This window comes from Calidris pugnax, unplaced genomic scaffold, assembly GCF_001431845.1.
Source record: "Calidris pugnax isolate Ruff unplaced genomic scaffold, ASM143184v1 scaffold41, whole genome shotgun sequence".
NCBI classification, from domain to species: domain Eukaryota; kingdom Metazoa; phylum Chordata; class Aves; order Charadriiformes; family Scolopacidae; genus Calidris; species Calidris pugnax.
This window is the reverse complement of record NW_015094509.1, coordinates 9,589,141-9,607,937: the sequence shown is the minus strand read 5'-3', so window position 1 is coordinate 9,607,937 and position 18,797 is coordinate 9,589,141. Positions and strand designations below refer to the sequence as shown.

General features: G+C 36.5%; 1 protein-coding gene across 1 annotated transcript in view; it reads left to right on the top strand.

The window, feature by feature from the left end:
• STK3 (serine/threonine kinase 3) overlaps positions 1 to 18,797 on the top strand; it is a 134,080-nt gene that overhangs the window by 76,167 nt on the left and 39,116 nt on the right. The window contains exons 9-10 of the mRNA XM_014965572.1: positions 2,787 to 2,979; positions 9,763 to 9,938. Of these exons, the coding sequence (XP_014821058.1) occupies positions 2,787 to 2,979; positions 9,763 to 9,938 (369 nt within the window). The remainder of the gene's footprint in view (positions 1 to 2,786; positions 2,980 to 9,762; positions 9,939 to 18,797) is intronic.

The window sequence follows — 18,797 nt, the reverse complement described above, 5'->3', positions numbered from 1 at the left end:
AGAATTTGTACGAAGGAATCACTTAGATCTCTTCTGTAAATGTGCACATACGTAACTTGGATTCACTGGATATTTTTATAAAGTTACTTTTTCAGATCCAGTGTAGTCTACTGCTGTATTAGCTAAATCTCATATTTGTGAGAAATACTGTAATGAAAAATTTATTATTTTGGGGCATGCACATGCTGCTAAAAAAAAAATTTGTATTGCTCTCTCTCTGTCAGTACATCATTTGTGATCAAGGCAAAACAATATTGATCAAAACTGCTGTGTACTTCCCTTTCTGGGGCAACTGTTCTGTTAGTACCGAGGTGGACTTCTGTGATCCTTAGTCTTCTAGGTAATAGAAGATAACTCTTCTCTTTGCTGAGAAACAAGAGTAAGGTAAAGACTTTTGGCACTCTCAGGCTGGAAATGAAGTGCTGTTCTTTGGAGCAAATCCAGATGCTTGATTTCACTGCATAAATAAAATATCAGTGTTTTTAATGAATCTGAAGATATGAAAATGGTAGGTCGAGGGAGTTAATTCTTCCCCTCTACTCTGCACTGGTGAGGCCACAACTGGAATACTGCATCCAGTTCTGGGCTCCCCAGTTCAAGAGAGACAGGGAACTACTGGAGAGAGTCCAACATAGGACAACTAAGGTGATTAAGGGATTGGAGCATCTCCCTTGTGAGGAAAGGCTGAGAGAGCTGGGACTCTTTAGCCTGGAGAAGAGAAGGCTGAGGGGAGACCTTATTAACACTTACAAGTACCTAAAGGGTGGTTTGAGGGAGGATGGAGCCAGACTCTTTTCAGTGGTTTCCAGTGCCAGGACGAGGGGCAACAGGCACAAGCCTGAACATGGGAAGTTCCACTCAAATAAGAGGAAGAACTTCTTTCTGGTGAGAGTGCCAGAGCCCTGGAAGAGGCTGCCCAGGGAGGTCATGGAGTCCCCTTTTCTGGAGATTTTCAAGCCCCGCCTGGATGCCGTCCTGAGTGATGTGCTCTGGGCAACCCTGCTTTGGCAGGGGAGTTGGACTAGATGATCTCTAGAAGGTCCCTTCCAACTCTGACAATTCCATGATTCATATTTGCTTTTATTATTAGCCATCACTTGTTTTCACTAACTTTTAAAATAAAACTTTTAAGTCTCAGGAAATATTTGTTTTATCTCTGATTTCAGTTTTATTAAGTTTAGGACCATAGGCACTGCAAGTGGATATTAATATTAGTCAACAAATCTGTATTTAAAGTGTTACTGTGCTCAGAGATTTGCCTGCCTGTTAGACACACCCCATCTGTAGCACTTAATAGGAGAAACAGCAGTATATTGTGAGTCAGTTTTGCATTGTATTGCAGTACTGAGGGAAGCACTTGGAAATAACTTAATTGTTCTGGCACTTTTAAAATGCAATGCAAAAAGACACTGTTGGACTTTACTTTCTGAGTGCCCTCGTTAGAAAGGGAAAAATGTAACTTGTGAAAACCACTGGGGTTAGTGAATGTTGTGTGGGAAGAAAATTAAAGTTGCCACCAGGAGGAGCAGTACTAAAATATTCTCATTTATTTACTAGCACAGTCCTCTAGTGCTGTAGCTGCAAACTATCTGTATCTTTGGGAATATTATAGGTTTTTTAAGGGAGGGTGTTAAATATAGTGTTTTAGAGTGCAACTAGAAAGCCCAGGAAGAACGCAAATGAAAAATGTTAATATTTTTACAAATTATAAACTGGTAAAGAATGAGGCTTTTGACATTTGAAATTTTAATCACAGATTTAGATCTGTGTTCTGATTTCAGTACATTACGCTGTTAGCCAGACTTTCTGAATCTAAATTAGATGGTTTTTTGTCTCTTAGTTGAGATGTAATAAATAATTATCAGGAGCTGGTGTATTGGTATCGCTGCTAACTAGAGTTCTCTGTATCTGCTTAGACCAACAGTTAGAGAAGCAGGCACTCAGGCAGTGTAACTGGCTCATGCACTTACGTCTATACTAGAGGCAATTCTCTGCTGCTGTGTCAGGGAATAACAGGAAAGGAAAGAAAAGGGTTCAGTAAGAAGTAGAAAGTGCCAGACCTGATAGAGTTTTGGGGCTTGGGTGAGTTTTTTAAATTTTATTTTTGGTGAGGTTTTGTTTGGTTGGGGTGTTTTTTTGGTGGGGTTTTTGTTTTGTTCTGTTTTTTTCTCCCTGGGTAATAGATTTTACTTATACAGAAAATGTGCACAGTCCATCACATTATTCCTGATATGCTGTGATATCGTGTGTGTAATCATAGAATGGTTAGAGTTGGACGTGTGTCCAGTGTCTCACCACCGTTACACCTCATCTTATTGCTACACTCCCTGGTAAAGAGTCCCTCTCCATCTTTCCTGTAGGCCTGTTCTAGCCTGACCTTGAATGTTTCCAGGGATGGGGCATCTACCACCTCTCTGGACAACCTGTGCCAGTGTTCCACCAAACACTGAAATAATAATGGGGTCACCAAGCACTGGAATAAAAATATAATGGGTCACGAAAATCACTGAGCTACTCAAAGCTGGCTGCTGATGCAAAGTGTGTGTGTGTGACATGTTTCTGGTATATCTGTCTTGCTGTACATCTGTGTGAAAGAAGAAAGTTTTTATTCTTCCTTAATTTGGATCATTTTTTATTTTGTAATTTCTTTTGAAGTTTTAAACCTGGAATTCTAGAAGTACACTTAGGTCACCTGAAGATGTAAAACTAATCAATAACTTTGTTTTCTTAACTTCGTTTTTTTTTGGTAAATGATCTGCTGCATTCTGACAAATGTTTCTTCATAGGATGAAGATGAGCTGGACTCTCACACCATGGTGAAGACCAGTTCAGAGAGCGCTGGTACCATGAGGGCCACAAGTACGATGAGTGAAGGTGCTCAGACAATGATAGAACACAACAGCACTATGTTAGAATCGGACTTGGGGACCATGGTAATAAACAGCGATGACGACGAAGAGGAAGATGGGACCATGAAAAGTATGTTGTTAATTTACCTTTCTTCTAATGATGTAATATGTTTTCTCATACTGCATGAGAACTTTGTATCATCAGTGGCTTTTTAGTGTCAAGTTCTGTGGTGAGAGGTACTTGTGTCTCTAAGTGCTCTCTTTACTTTGTGGATAAAAAGATGACTATAGTGGGAGATTCAAAGCAGAAGCCTGTTTTTGGTGCTTTGCCCGAAAATGAGCCTCCTGTGAATTCTGCCTTCTACTGCTTGTCTCTTGCTTTTTTGCCTCGTCTCACATACGTTCAGACAAGTTCCTTGGAGCTAAACTCAAGTGGTGTGATTACGTGAGAAGCTGCTGCTTCAGTGTCAGTGGTCCTGGGAACTCGACATGACTCTCCATGGGTTCAGCAATCAGTACACATCTTGCAACAAAGTTGTGTTGTAACTCATGATTAATTAGCAGATTTTTATTTTATAACTGAATGTTATTATTTGAGCACATGTTGGAATGTAGTTTATTTAAGGCAGTGTTTACCCTAAGTAAAAAGTCCAAATTGACTTCAGCAGCACGTGAGGGAGTACGTAACAAAAAGGAAAAAAATCACAAATGTTTTGAAGCATAAAATTATAAGTTACAGCGCAATATGCATAAATAGGTGTTTGTTAAATAGTTAACTTACGTAGCTACATGTTGATGTGCTCATTATTTGGCTGAAGACTACTGCATAATGAGGCCTGCTCAATTTAATAGAATTATCTGCTTGATTGGGCAGCATCAATAGATGAATCTTACTCAGGCTGTAGGTGCCTAATTTCATGAAGTACAATGCAATGTTTAACTCCAGGCAGTTTTTTGGGGCAGGGTGTTGGGGGAGAGGTAATGAATAAAGCTCATGTCCCAAGAGTGGAAATCAGTGCCAAATAAATAGCTTTGTTGAATGCTTTATAGCAAACATAAAGTTGCATTTGTATTTGCATGTATACACCTGCTGTAATTTGTGCAAGATTAGTTGGAAGTGCAAAGCAGGAATATGTTTTCTTTGCAGTTTAATATACGGCAAATTGGAAGGAGGGAGGCTTTTTTTAAAATTTTTTTTCTTGGTGGTAGTTGTTTTGCCATTTGTTTTATTATTTTAGGGTGGTGGGTTTTTTTTCTAGTATTCTCAGCAAAAGGATAGCAAACACCTGTTGATTAATGATTAGTTTAAGTAGGATGATTTACCTTATGAAAAGACTCAGTACAAGCTTTGATTTGTTTTCGTGCTGAAACAGAGTATTTGGCTATTAAGCTGTGAGGCTAACAGAGTTAGTATAAGTGATCTAAGACATCAGTTTCAACAAGTTAAGGAAAAAATGAGTGATGCAAAAAAAGAAAGAGAAAAGTATTACAGGCAAATTTGGAGTAAGTGATAATAAAGTAATCCTTAGGGTGGAAGTATTATGAAGTAGAGTTCTGTGTGGCCTTTCAAATCACTTTAGGCTTAGTAACTATCCGTCTAGTTTTTATATGTGCTGAGAGGAAAAACCTGTTAGTGTGCCAAATAGATCAAAAAAAGTTTCATTAGGTTTACACTGCAATCTCTTATATATGTCCTGTTTGTCTGCCATGTTGTTTTTAAAAGGTACTGTTATTTTCCATTTTTAATTGATTCCAGTAACAATCTGTAGATAGAAAAGGAATTACCTTTTTACACCTTGGCATTTAGTCAGTATAATTCTTAAACCCATTCTTTCTTTTTTTCAAACAAGAATATATAACCTTTGGGACAGCAGGTTTCCTTCCCCTCCCTCCCCCCATAAGTAACTGTTCTTGAGACCTGTAATTCCAGTGAAGGAAAGCCAGCAAACTGGAGGTAGCCTGATGGCAAGTGAGGGTTTCATCATTCAGCTGGCAAGCAACAGGTTTGGTTCCAGCACTTAATTGCTGAACTTTCTTGTTTTTTGCATTAAACACGTTGGTTAAAAACTAGAAATAATTCAAGAATGGGACCTCTCTCAGCTGAAAATAAATATAAACCCTGTCCCCTGTAGCTGGTCCTCCTCTGATTCTGTGATACATGTGCTATTGGCTGAAATGGGAGCAATAGCAAGTATCCTGAATAAATGTCACGGGGAAGGGACTTAGAAATCCTTGCTCTCCCTGATAGGCAGATACAGATTTTGTGCTTCTTTGTGCTTGACAAAGACAAGATTTTGGAGATTGGTTGTTTTTTCCAATGTACATTTACAGGGAAGGTGGACGCTTTCTAGATGTTTGTGTGGTTTGATTATAATAAATCACAACAGGTAGCTTAAAAGTACTCTTTGATACTTCTGAATAATAGAACATTGCAAGCAAGAAGCTTGCAGAAATAAACTTAGTTAGCTAGGGAAAAGGGATTTCATTTCCTTCCTAGAGACACAAAATATTTATGACAAACTTCTTTTTTCTTTAATTGCTCTTGTGTTTAGTTTCACGTTTTGTTTCCTTCTGCCTTTTGTTTCCCTGCTCAAGGACAAAATAAGAAACAATAATAGGTTTTTATTTATAAATGCCCATGCTTAGAGGCCTCTGGGAGCCATGACAGAAAATAACTGAAACCATATTTTTTTTCACAAATAGGGAATTGTGCCCAGATAAAATTGGGATTTGGAACAAAAAGAGGTCTGTCATCCTACCCCAACATACAATATACAGCCTAGCAATAAACAACATTTATGCCTTCTTGCTTAGTATGCCTGTGCGTGCTCTGAGCAGGCTAGGCAGTACGTACCTAGGAGGGAAGAAAATGCAGAATACAGAGAGATGGAAGGACAGACCTTCTGCCTTTAAGAGGTGTAACGCGAAGTGGAAGAAAGAGTGGGATTGATAGAAGGTAGTACTACTTTTGTTCAACTGCTTGGGTTGTACTTATTTTCATGTAGAAGCTTTTCCATACCTTAATTCAGAGACTGGTTTTCAGACCAGCTTCCCAGTATTTCCTTTGTGGCTTTTCAGCAAGGCTTAGTGTTAGGGCTTTCTGGTTCACCAGAGCACTTCTGGTTGTTTTCCTTTCTCCTTCCCCTTTCTCCTTTTCATTAACCCTGGCTTTTGGTTTTTTTTTTTTTCCTGTTAAATTTATATTTGCCATCTGGCAAATTTGGGCTGACAAACAAGCTGCCTCTTCTTGCGATTTGGACTTAGTCTGGGTTTCTAACTGTTGCTTCAGACTTCACTGAAGCTTCTAGATAGTTCATGGTTGGTAATGAATAAATTAAAAGAAGAGGACAGTGAACTAATGAAGTGGCATATGACAGAATGTAGAAAAGTGATCACGTTTTTGTTTTATTACTTTTTGCCCTATAAGACATTAGGTTTAGTCTGTATAATTCCTAAAAATTCTTCCTTATTATCAAGCAGAAGAGTATAATGTTTGGGACGGCAGGTTTGCTTCCCCTCCCTCCTCTTCCATAGGTGAGTGTCTTGAGACCTTCAACTCCAGTGAAGGAAAGCAAGCAAACTGCTGGCAAGTGACAAGGTTTGGTTCCAGCACTTACTCACTGAACTTCCTTGTGTTATTGTATTATGGGATCCTTGATTACAGTAAGACATGCATCATGCTGCAGAAACTACATTTTTGAAAAGAGAATTCATGAGTTGATTTTATTTACTTATTATTTTTTAGTGATTTGAGTCCATCCAGTGTAAGAGATGGTGCCATACCGTAAGTCATGTAATAGGAGTTGGGTGCTTGGGTAGCTCAGGAATAACTCTCAGGCCTAAGTCCTACACCTGGTTTTTCAACTGGAAAGCAAAAGCTGTTGATATGTGTTTTATAACAACCTATGGCCCAGGTCCAATACAAATTCAGCTAGGAAGCTTAATTATGGGCTGGTTTCAGTGGTGCTGTAACATGGGTGTTGATATTTCATGGATGTTGTTTTCATCAAGAATTTTACTGTGCCTTTGTTAAGAGAGTTTGTTTGATGCCATATGCATCAAGCATACGCATATGTAGTTGTATTTTACTCCCGTATATATAGAAAGAGATGATAGGTGTTTCCAGGCCTATCCCAGTCCTCCAGCCCTCTCCTGTGATGGGTAGTAAAGTTGTTCATTTATGCCTTTAAGCTTGAGTTCATAGTCCTTCAAAAAGTCTGTGAAGGCTTCAGCTGGCTGAAAAATATGTGGAATTTCCATTTAAATGTCAGTTACAATTATTTCTGATAAATAGATATATTATAAAACAAGCAAAATACTGAACGAGGCCTGAATTTGCATGAAGATATGGCTGCTTAAGTTGCTGTGATGTAAAAACTGCAAACTTGGTAACCACTTCATTACACAGCTCTCTGTAGTCAGTCATTTCTTGGATAAATCCTTTGGTAGACTCCAAGCTGCTCTGACACAAGGAACTGGTCATCTAGTTTCTGCTAATGATTCCTTGCAATTCAGAAGTTAAGTAGACTGACCTCTAATTCTCTGTGGTGGTTGTCTAATAGGCCACGTATTTGCAACAGAACTTGTCCACTCATAAAATCCAGTCACAATTTCTGCTTAAGATATGGCTGAAGGAGTGGCTGTGGCAGTTCTCTAAAACTTAAGAGCAGTGCTTGGAAAATATTCAGTATTTTCTGTTACATGAGAGGAAGGAGAGTATCTTACCTCTAGTGGAGCAACATTTTGATACCTCAGAGTTTCTAACAGAGACACTGGTAGTCTTGTTTTATAAGTATGTCTCAAGGGTGAAACATACGTACAACCATCTCAACAGAAGAGAAATACTGGTTGTGAAAGGCTGGCAATGTGCTGTCCTGTCTTCTTGGTACAAATAGTTTCAGGGGTTTTGGGCAGCGATCAGCAAGTAATAAAAAGTTTGTATAAGAAAATGCATAGTAGTTCTGTTTTTAATTCTAGCCCCTTCATACCACTACCTTCTCATGGATCTGTATTTTAAATTTTGTTTTGCTAAAGTTTAGGTTATTTTTGCCCTTTAGTACTTATTTCTGTGGCATCCCTGCTGCTTACTTGTCATCCCTTCCTCAGTCCCAGTCTCAAGAGATCCAGAAACCTCTCAAGTGATCTTGAGTTCAGTGGGGGCAAACTTGGGAGGGTCTGGAGAAGAGGTGTCTGCTCTGTGGTCTGTTAAATTCAACCTGGAGTTTAGTTCACTGCATGTTTTTGTCTGGTTGTAGTTGTGATTAATTAAAAGATGGTGAGTAGAGATAACTATGATATGGGATTAGAAAGGAATATTAGAAAATATGGCAACAACTGAGAGAAACACAGGATGAAAAATGTTGGGAGGAGAAGGTGTGTATGGAAACATGGCAGACTGAATGGAAGTATCATCATGGAGCTGAAGAGAAGCAACTGGAGTCAAGTAAAGTCAAGTCCAGAGCATAAATAAGACAGTAGAATACCACTTTCAAAAAGCCAAAAGAAATCTTACTAGAACAGAATGATGTAGAAACAGCAGAAAGAAAAGAATGAGTCAATAAGCTATAAAAGATGGCAGTACAAAAATAAGCATTAATGAAAAAAATAGGCCGCTATTAGCCATGCAGCAAAATTAGAATGAATTAAAAAAATCTTGAGTCAGAGGGAATAGTTTACCACAGGAAGAGATGACGAAATAAGAGGTGAAAGAGGGGAACAAAAAAACCCACGTACTGAATTAATAAAACCAAATTTTAAGCTAGGTGTGAAGATCAGCAAGTTCTTGTGATCATGTTAAACACAAGTTCAAAAGATTTTCAGTGGTTCCCCTTTCAATTTTTTAAAGCAAGTAGTTCAAATAAAAATTCTTAATTATTTTATTATGCTTATAATTAAAAAAATATAGTTCTGTCTGGGTTGTTTTGTTTTTGCTTTAGTTTGGTTATATTTCTCATCCCGTTTCATATTTTACTTATGGAAATGTACTTCATGTTTCACTATGTAGAGTGTGTTATACTGCAAGCAAGTACACATTTCACGAGTCAGTGCTACACAGAGGTGACAGTTACGTAGAATTACTAAAGCATTTCTTATGTTTTATGTATTGTTCTATTTAGTAATGAACTTGTTTTGAAATCCCGCAAATAAAAATAAATTTCAAACTTGCTCTGAAATCCCACAGATGAAAACAAATTTCAGTCATTTAGGGTTGTAGATAAATTTTTTTACATTTAGTTTCACGAAGAGGACAATAGAACGGGAGTTCATGCTGATTTCAATCTGCTTCATAAAGCTTTTGCAGCCACATAGATGATGACAAAAATCCCCCAGGGCTTCCACACCATGGAGATAGGGTGATTTGCAGCCATCTGTAGAGTGTGGTCCTATAATTTGTTGAGAATCCTCATTGGCATTGAATTTAAGCATTGTCTAGACACAGTTTGTGCAGTTGTTTTTTGCAAGTTCTTTTTCTGCATAATTTTTAAATTGCATCTTTGGTGAAACTGATGGAACTCTGCTGCTTTCCTACAAGTGCCTGTGGACCAGGTCTTGAAGTAGGGGCATTCAGCACCCAAAGGGATGCTTAGCACCTTGTGTTATTCAGTCTCTATAACAACAAATAGATATCTCATGAAGTAACTTCTAATGTTATTTGTATGTGCAACTCTGAAATGTCTTGAACATTTCTCCACATTGTATCTTGCTACAAAAATATCATTCTTCGGCGATGAGCTTTTATGCCAAAGATCCTCACGGGACAAATGGAGGCTTGCAGCAGATACAGATGACTGTATTAGTTTCTGTAAAATCCAAGAAAATTAATAAATGGAGTTTATTCTATAGTGCAGTAAGTCTTTGATTTTTTTTTTTTAAATAGCTTTAACTTTTTTTTTTCTTTTTTCTTTCAACTAAGGAAATGCTACTTCACCGCAAGTTCAAAGACCTTCATTCATGGACTACTTTGATAAACAAGATTCCAAGAATAAAAGCCCTGAAAACTGTAATCAGAACATGCATGAACCTTACCACATATCCAAAAATGTTTTCCCTGATAACTGGAAAGTCCCTCAAGATGGAGACTTTGATTTCGTAAGTACATTTTTATTGTTTACGTGCTTGCATGCTGTTTATTTTTTATGTGCCAAGCATAGTTAGTCCCTTTCTGTAACGATGTTAGTACAAGTAAAGTAAGTAAACTTTCAAGAATACCATCCAGTTGTCTATCTGAATGCCTTATCCTGGTTGTCGAAATAAGTGTGTTTGCTTAGCAAAGGACCTTTTTCATGAGGAGTGGTACGTGACACTATGAATATACTTCTTTGCAATAACTATTTTTTTATTTTTTAGGTTTTGTGGTTATTTATAATGTATGTGTTATAACAACTTCAAAATTTGACCAAGTTCTATTTTAAAAAAAAAATTGCTCCAGGCATGGAATATTGTTGTCAAGTTTGCTGAGTATCTCTGTAAAATGATAAGCATTTTAAATTGGATTGGAGCCATTTAATCAATCTCCTTGGAGATGGTTAAGATCACCTACTGTTTTGCACAAGCCAGCTTCTTGGTACTATTCCAATAGCGCACATCTCTCTACATAGAATTATTCTATCTAACACCAGTCTGTCTATTTTAGGCTGGGGTTTTTCTCCCTCCAAAATATGTGGAGTTTATTTCTTTTGGCCTGTGTTGCAAATTAAAGCAGGAGCAAAACCAAAATGTACTCTAAAAGTGAAATAAATAATTACTGTTTTGAGACATGTACCTGGTTTTAACCTTTGTTAATTTTTTTTAACATGTTTGAATGAAAGAATTTAGTTTATCTGTTGTAGATTAAACATGTTCTTAACTGCAGTGCAGTAGCTAAATATGATCACACGGCACCTTTTTGGAAAGAACGCTTGGGATTTGAAGAAAAATGTTGTGTTTAATTTTAGGTGACAGCTGTAGGTGTGGGATTTTTTCCCCAGTTTTCATTTATTGCATTTCTACATAAAGCTGACTCTTAAATTTAAGCTACTGGAGTAAAGCCAGTTAAATAGCACAGTACAAGCTGTTGCTGTTGGAGCGGTTTGATTTTAGTTGGACTTTGGTTTGGGTGGGGTTTTTTTAGGCTTTTTGGGTCTTTTTTTTTTTTTGGACAGTAAAATGCAGTAGTTGTCATCCTGATAATTACATCCTGATAATAAAAAATAATTACTTGCACAATTCACTGGAAGATAACTGGCCTCTATTTAAGTGGGGCTGTTGCAGTGGCAATAAAATTACCTGTAGAACAATTTAAAATTCATCCTATCTTTTCCATTGTTAAGAAATGCAGGCAAAATTTATTCTTCTTACAAATGTTAATATCTGGATTCTGTAAGTCCTTATTAATGAATAATTTGCACGTGGATAATGCTATGGAACTTGTTGACATGGCAACTTCGTATGTACAAGCATTCTTGAAATAGGAATTTCTCCTAGACCCAAACCTTAGGAGTTCGGATCTTCAGAAACTAACTACTCTGTGTTGTCAGCAAACCTTGCTAGTGGTCTTAGACCAGCAAGTCCAAGACTTCAGAATCACAGGATGGTTTGGGTTGGAAGGGACCTCTAAAGGTCATCCACTTAGTCTAGCTTCCCTGCCATGGGCAGAGACGTCTTTCAGTAGTTGCTCAAAGTCTTGTCCAGCCTGACCTTGAGCACTTTCAGGGATGGGGCATCCACAGCTTGTATGAGCAGCCTGTTCCAGTGCCTCGTGGAAGTTATGGGATGTGCAGTTTGTCCTAAACTTCCTAAAAAGGCAGCATTGTGAGGCTTGTTGCTACAAACGGTTCTGATTGAAGACCAAATAGGATTTAAAGAAAAGTGAATAGCTATTTGCATGGGAAATGTATGTAGTTGTTGGGGTGGAATTTTGTTTTAAGTTTGATGAAAGCCAAATAGTTCTATAGATAAGCCAGCCTAAGAAAGATTTTAGGAAGACTCTTCAATAATGGATGTACTGCTTCAGAGTAGTTCTCTCAAGAATACATTTCTCTGAAGCATCTGGTAGCAGTTCATGTTGTGGAGGGTGTTGGTTTTATCAGCCTGCTGGTTTTAACTATAGGCGATTATTATTTATTTATATATTCTAGAAGCACTTCTATTTATATTTTAGATAGCTAGTGGCAGTATTGGTAAGTGGCCTGCAAGAGACTTTCTGAAAGGATAAATCAGTGGGCAGCATGCATAATATATTGTCTACTCTTTGTGAGATCAACTTGAATGTTTTCAGTTGCTGACATGAAGTCTTTAAATGATTCATGAAAGGGATAAATAATGGAAACTTTTTGTACTAAATAATTCCATTCTATTTTGTTTGAGATTAGCCTTAATGGGATTTAGAAGGGGATCCTAACAGTAAATGCTGACAATCATAATTTCATTTAAAGGGATTGAAACACTAGAACTAAAATATAAATGATCAAAATCTAACTTAATGCTAGTATACTCTAATAGTACTCCAGCGTTCTATGTAGAAAGGAGGGATGCTCTGTAATTTGGAGGTAACCAAACTTGTTTGCTGAATGATTATTCTTATTTACCCATATACCCTTGTAAGCCGTACATAGGATGCTGGTGCTGGCAGCCAATAAGTGCTTTACAGTGACATCAGCTGAGAACTGATGCTCAAGTGTACTGAATGGAAAGACTTAGAAGTTTATTAGTGTATATTTCTGTTACAGCATAAACTAAAGAAATGGAAATGCCATTGAGGTGGGAGGGAGAAGGGAAAAAGAAGAAAAAACAATCCTTATAAATCCCTGCAATTCATCAGTTTTCTTATTTCTATATATAAGCTGAGACTCGCGGAACTGGGAGCTAATTCTTGTGGCTGAATGATTTATTTGCTTTACGTCTCAGTGATATTTTATTGTATTTCTAGTATATTTTTCTGTTTGATAAAACAATGCATAGTTATTTTATTTGTTTAAACGTACAAACACATGTAATGCAGATATAGCAGTTAGTCTTACACACTTGCTGATGTTTTTAGATAATCTAAATAAATGGTACAGGAATTTTTTCTCATAAGGTAGATAAGTGAATGTATAAAATAATGCAAAATGAACTTACCACTGGCTTTGGTTTGAAAGTTTTTCTGCGGGCATAGTTTTCTGTCCTGACGTAAATGCTTTAAAAGCTCCTTGCCAATGAAAATAGAGGGCTTTTCCAAGAAAATAAGATGCTTTGGTCATCAATCTGAGATTTAAAGAAAGTAATTTTAGCGGCGTTTTTTCTTCTGTAAGTACATATTTATGCTTTGTTTTTCACTTTTAAAGTACATCTGTTCTAAAATTCAAAAGCTGATCTTATTTCTTTTTCATTAATGCTGTATGGGAATTTGAGATCTCTCTCTGACTGTTGGTCTTGTGGGCCTTCAGCTCCGTGATCAGTCTGTGGTGGTTATTGACTTAATGTTCCATGAGTTGATGAGAAAAAATTGCCACTGCAGACCTTCAAGTTTTACCTTGTATTGAATCCAGTATATTGCAAATAACTTTTAACTAGACTTAAATCTGGTATTGTACAGACACCTTGAATATCACGTTATTCCAAATTTGCCCTGTTACGTGTGCTTCGGGACTAAGGGGCTGGGTTTTGTGCATAGGAGTTGTTTGGGACTTTTATACTACATTTTTGAACGCTGTCTTCTCTGTGGCTAGGAATTTGTATAAGGTTGCTTTTTTGATCTTTGTTTTTAATTATTTTGTTGTCTGTTTTTGGTTGTCTCATGATAAATTCTGACAACCAGAAGTATGGGTCTTTTGTATCAGTGAATCTTAAGGAAATGTGTTTCTGGGGAAGTACTTGTAGATGTTTTGTTTTATTTTTTCCACTTCAGCCTTTGAAATGGAAGTGTTGAAGCTCTGATTGCATATAAATATTTCAAAAACCAAACTACTGTTTATTCAAACTTCGGCTTTAATATTAAACTTTTAGTGTATGTTTTGTGTTCAGGGTTTCATTGTGGAGTTTCTGTTTTCAATTAGTATTATCAGACTATAGACAATTCTTTTACATGTGTCCATTATTTTTAAAGGGCATGCAGCAGATAGCAAAAATTAAAGCAATATTTTTAACCCTAATTCTGTCAGTTTTACTTGAGGTTAAGTGATCTTTTATGCACAGCAAACCATCCTGCCGGTAAATTGAATCAACAAGATACTACTCATTTTGAGGAGAAGTGGCATAACGTCCTTGAATAAGTAAAATGCAGTAAAGCTATGTAGTGTATGGGTGTGATATTCATAGAAATGTTAATGATGTATGGTATAAGCAGCTTTTAGTAATGAGGCTTAGCTGTTTAATGGACTGGCTTTTAATCTTAGCTCACGAGTCAGCAGTTTGAATCCCGGTGCCGAATGAGAGCAACTGAGGTGTTTGTTTTGACCATCTAAGTGACCAGTCCTTTTAAGGACAGTTGTTTTTTTATAGATACATATTTGTATGACCATGTTACTATTATGATAGCTTTGTTCATTCCATGGGGAATGTTTTCCGTGAGATATGTACGTGCTGCAGAGAGCTGTGTATTAAACGAGCAGTATAACTGCAAGGTAGTGTTGAAGCAGCTTCCCTAAATTTCTTTTGTCTTTCACGATTGAAGATTTTGTGGTATTTTATGTAGCATTTATCACATTTTTGTGGGCATTACAGAAGATAATTTTCACCAAAGAAGGTGAACTTTTAATAAGCAAAAGTGCTCAAAATTTTTGCCATGTGGGGAAAAACAGGTAAATCTTAGCTTGCTAGATTGATGTGCTATGTGAGCATGTTGTTAAATAACCTGCTACTTGCGATTTTACTGTATCATGAAATTTTACATCTCATTAAGATGTAAAATTGCCCTATAAATCCTTCTGCCCCTTAGTAACATGTGCTAGTGTGGGATACAATGTTAACAAAGGATTTACATGAACTGCAGTGAAGCGATACCTAATTGATGATAACCCGTGAATTAACGTTGCTCAGAATGAGTTGCTAAACTTCATTTGTACTGATTGAATATATTATTTCATTTTAAATGAGTCATTTATTTTTTATTACGAGATGATAAAATGTAAAAAGGCAAATCTATTTATTATAGCAATGCTAGGGTAATGATTTCTGTCTTTAGTAGAATTATTTCCAAACAGGAATGGTATCCAGATTGTTAAATATTAAACAGTGAACATGTAGATCATGTTTTGCAATAACTGCAGTATCATGTTTAAGTAGATGCATTTTGGGTGACTTAAAGATTCTGGAATAGCAACAAAAATTTAAAAAGCCATCTGTTACCCTAGGCAGAATATTTCCCTGGGTTTCAAACAGAACAAATACATTAGAGTATAATCATTGTGAAATATTATTATTGCAGATAGCGAGCACTTTAGTTAACATTTATACATGTATAATGTGACATTTGTTTTGTTAAAAAAGTAAATACCATAAAATGACTGAAGACAATATAGAATTTAATTAAAACTTCAGTAGTAAGGCTAGGCTGAGTTAGCTTCATTGGAAATATATTTTGTCCAAAACCTTGGCTGGGTTTTCTCTGATTTTATTCAAGCAGCAGATGAGTTTGTTTGTTACAGTCTTCTTTCTATTTAATGGAAATGAATGTATTTCATCTATTTTCAATCATTTCAGATTATCCTCTAATTAATTTGAAAATTTTAAATGAAATATTAGCATATATTCATTTTGCTTTGTTTTTAATTAGTTGCTTGAATATCATGAAGCATTTCCAGATGCTGACAGAAAGAATGTTTTCTTAACTAAGCAAATGTGAAACTTAGGTTTCTGGGTTTGCATGGGCTGCAGGCATATGGGGTAAACAAAAGTACTATTGGTGTGGACAGTCTGCATGCAGAGTTTCATTCATTTCAGTTCAGACACAGCTAACAGAGGAGAGACTGTGGAATGAATATAATTAATATAATATGCTTTATCTAGCTCGTTTTTTGAGGACAGTGTGAACTTCAGCAGTGGAGGTTTTCTGTACCTTTTATAATAGGTGGTTGGTACAGAAGCTTCTTGTGTGTTGAGTGATTATTTGAAAAAAGGAAAGTTGTGGGGATAATTCAGTGGGAGAGAGATTCATGTTAGGAGTCCACTGTGGATGGTTTGGAGGTCATGGCCGTGGTTTGTTAGACTGATCATGTAGCTGCTCAGGCAGGCAGCAGGGGATGTTGTGCCAGCCTGCTGACACATAAACTGAAAAGGTAGAATTGGTTGAGGTTTTCTTTTTCCATTGGGCAAAGAGAACAGACCAACCTATTACATTTTTTTTTTTTTTTTCTGCAACTCAAACACTGATTTAACTAAGTCTTCTTGTATATTATGGCCACAAAAGGAGAATTATTTTTCTTGCAGAGAGTGGGGGAATGCACCACCTGAGCAGAGTGTTTCTCCAACTGGTATTGAACATAAGATCCTTTCTCTTTGAATATATTTCTTCCCCTGTTAGTGCAGAAGTAAATAATTGAAAATCAAGCCTAGTAATTTGGTCTTATATGTAACTAAATTGGTTAGGCAGTAAACAGAATCAATCCTTTCTGTTTATCTTAAATTGCAGGATTATTTTAAAGCTGTTACTGTGATCACCAAATCATTCATTTCAAAGTGCCAGTGCTGTACTTCTGCAGTTTTGGAAGGTGGATCGTGCTGTCTGACAAAGATTATATGAATTTTCTATCCTAAAAGAGCACAGAAAACACCTTTCTACACCAAAAAGCTTTTTGCATTCTTACATGTAGAAAACAGAACTAAAGATTTTTACTTATCATTGACATGTACTCTGCAGATAAGACAAGAACTCAGGCTTGAATTGCAGCAATTTATTTGAAGTAAGAAGAATGCCTGATAGGATAACAAAGTGGGACAGCAGATTGCCTCAAAGCATTGCAGAAGTTACAATAATTGTGAGTGTTGAAGACCTGGCGAGATAAACACGTCAGGAATAGTTTTGGTGGAGTTGATCCCGCTTGGAGCTGAGGATTGTTGTAGGTGACCTCCTCCTGTAAATGTTTCCAATGGCCTTATTTCCTATGGCTTTTTAAGCCACTGCTGACAGCTGATGTTTGTAATCATAAACGATGTTGAGAACACGTAGGTCTTACAAGCTCAAGCTCTCAAAAATAGTGACATACTTAATTTGTTTATCAGGAGGGTCGGTATTTTGGAGGAGCTGGACCTTGGGTAACCTTGACAATTTTCACAATTAGCAGTCAACTATTATTTCCAAACATGAGCCTGCCTCTGGAAAATTTCAGCCAAGATTTGGTCAATAAAACTTAATCATGTTTCTCTCCCAAAAGTTTAAAGCATCCCTACTGTCTTATTTTATCATGTCAAATAGTTTCAACGTGCAATGTGTTTTTTAATTACAAAATAGTTTCTAGTGAGAAGACACTTTAAAACATATTTTTCAGCCAACTTTCAAATTCTTAGTATTGAGTTAAGAGTGAAACTACTTTGCTCTGAAGAGTTTAAAATGCTTGCATCATCTAACCCTCCCTTCCCTCCCCTTTTTTTCTCCCCTCATTAGCTTGAGCAGAGAGACTGAAGTGTAGCTCTAGTGTGTATATTGAGTTATACGGCAGGTCTGTAATTTGTGCATAGTTTAAGGAGAACAAAGGAAAGAAATGAGTGAAGCTGATGAGCCGGGGCAGTGCTGCGGGTTTAAAGTAACATCTTGTTACCTTAGTAACCAGTTGTCTGTACTAATATACCTCTTTGAGATCATTGTGTAATAGCTAAGTAATGTGTATAGCTCAGAAAGAGCTTTGAAATACTTGGGAAAAACAGTTTTGGCTGGACAAGTTTTAGACGATTCTTTTTTGTCCATCAAACCAATTCAGTTTCAGGTCTCTATTCTGTTTTCCCCTCAAAAAAAAAAAAAAAAAAAGAGGGGGGGAGAGATATTTAATCCAAATAGTTTCCATGTTGCATGATTCACTGTTAATGTCAAGACAGTGTACCACACCTTTGTGTGTAATGTCTGATCCCCAAACTGAGTGCTGGCACCAAGGGGTGCGTGTTCTACTTCAGGGTTTCAGCAGAATTCTTTGAAATCATCTCTATGACAGTATCATGCAAATTTACCAACATGAAATAAAATCTGTTCTCCTATTCTTTGGTATGATGATTAATGATAATGAAAAGAAGTAAAAATAAAACTTGCCTCAGGAGAGTGGGCGATTGGAATTTTGCAAGACTGTTTTAAGTTAATTTTTGTAACTCCTTAGTTTTGAGGAGGATTTCCTCATTATGTGGTTTGGTAAAGAACATGTGATGTTTTTGTCAGTTTAGCTTTTCTTACCTTTTTTAAAGTACTTTTTTAAACTTTATTTTATTTTTGCTGGATTCAAATAGGAGCATGAGAACTTGTCAGATAGGATTCTAGCAATTTAACAGAAAAAAATGTTTGGACTAGTTCAGTGTCCGTGTGGGTAACTCTCAGTAATCAAAAAGCTTGTATTAGATTTCTGTGCCTCATGCTTTGATCGGCATCCAGTAAGTACCGTGTAGACTATATAATAAACATAGATGTTAACAATATTTCATAAATAAAATGCTGGAAGTTAAATAGCTGACATTTAATATTATTGAGCTTTATGAAGAATGGAAAAAAGTCTGTGCGGTTTTTGTTTGCAAATAACTTGTAGAATTTGAAGAAAGAGACTTTTGCATTAAGGCACTGACTTCAAACAGAGGGCTCATAATACTTGGAGTTCTTTGTTATTTGGAATTACTGTCTTCAGATAACTGATTAGATTTAACTTAGTACACATTTACCAAAGCTGAGGATTGCCCAGAATATTTTGGTTTACATGTAAATTTTATTTATAACTTGCATAACTTAGAGATAAAAGGGAACTTCTATGAAACTTGAAAGCAAAATCTGTATTTCTAGAAGAATACACTTATTCTTCT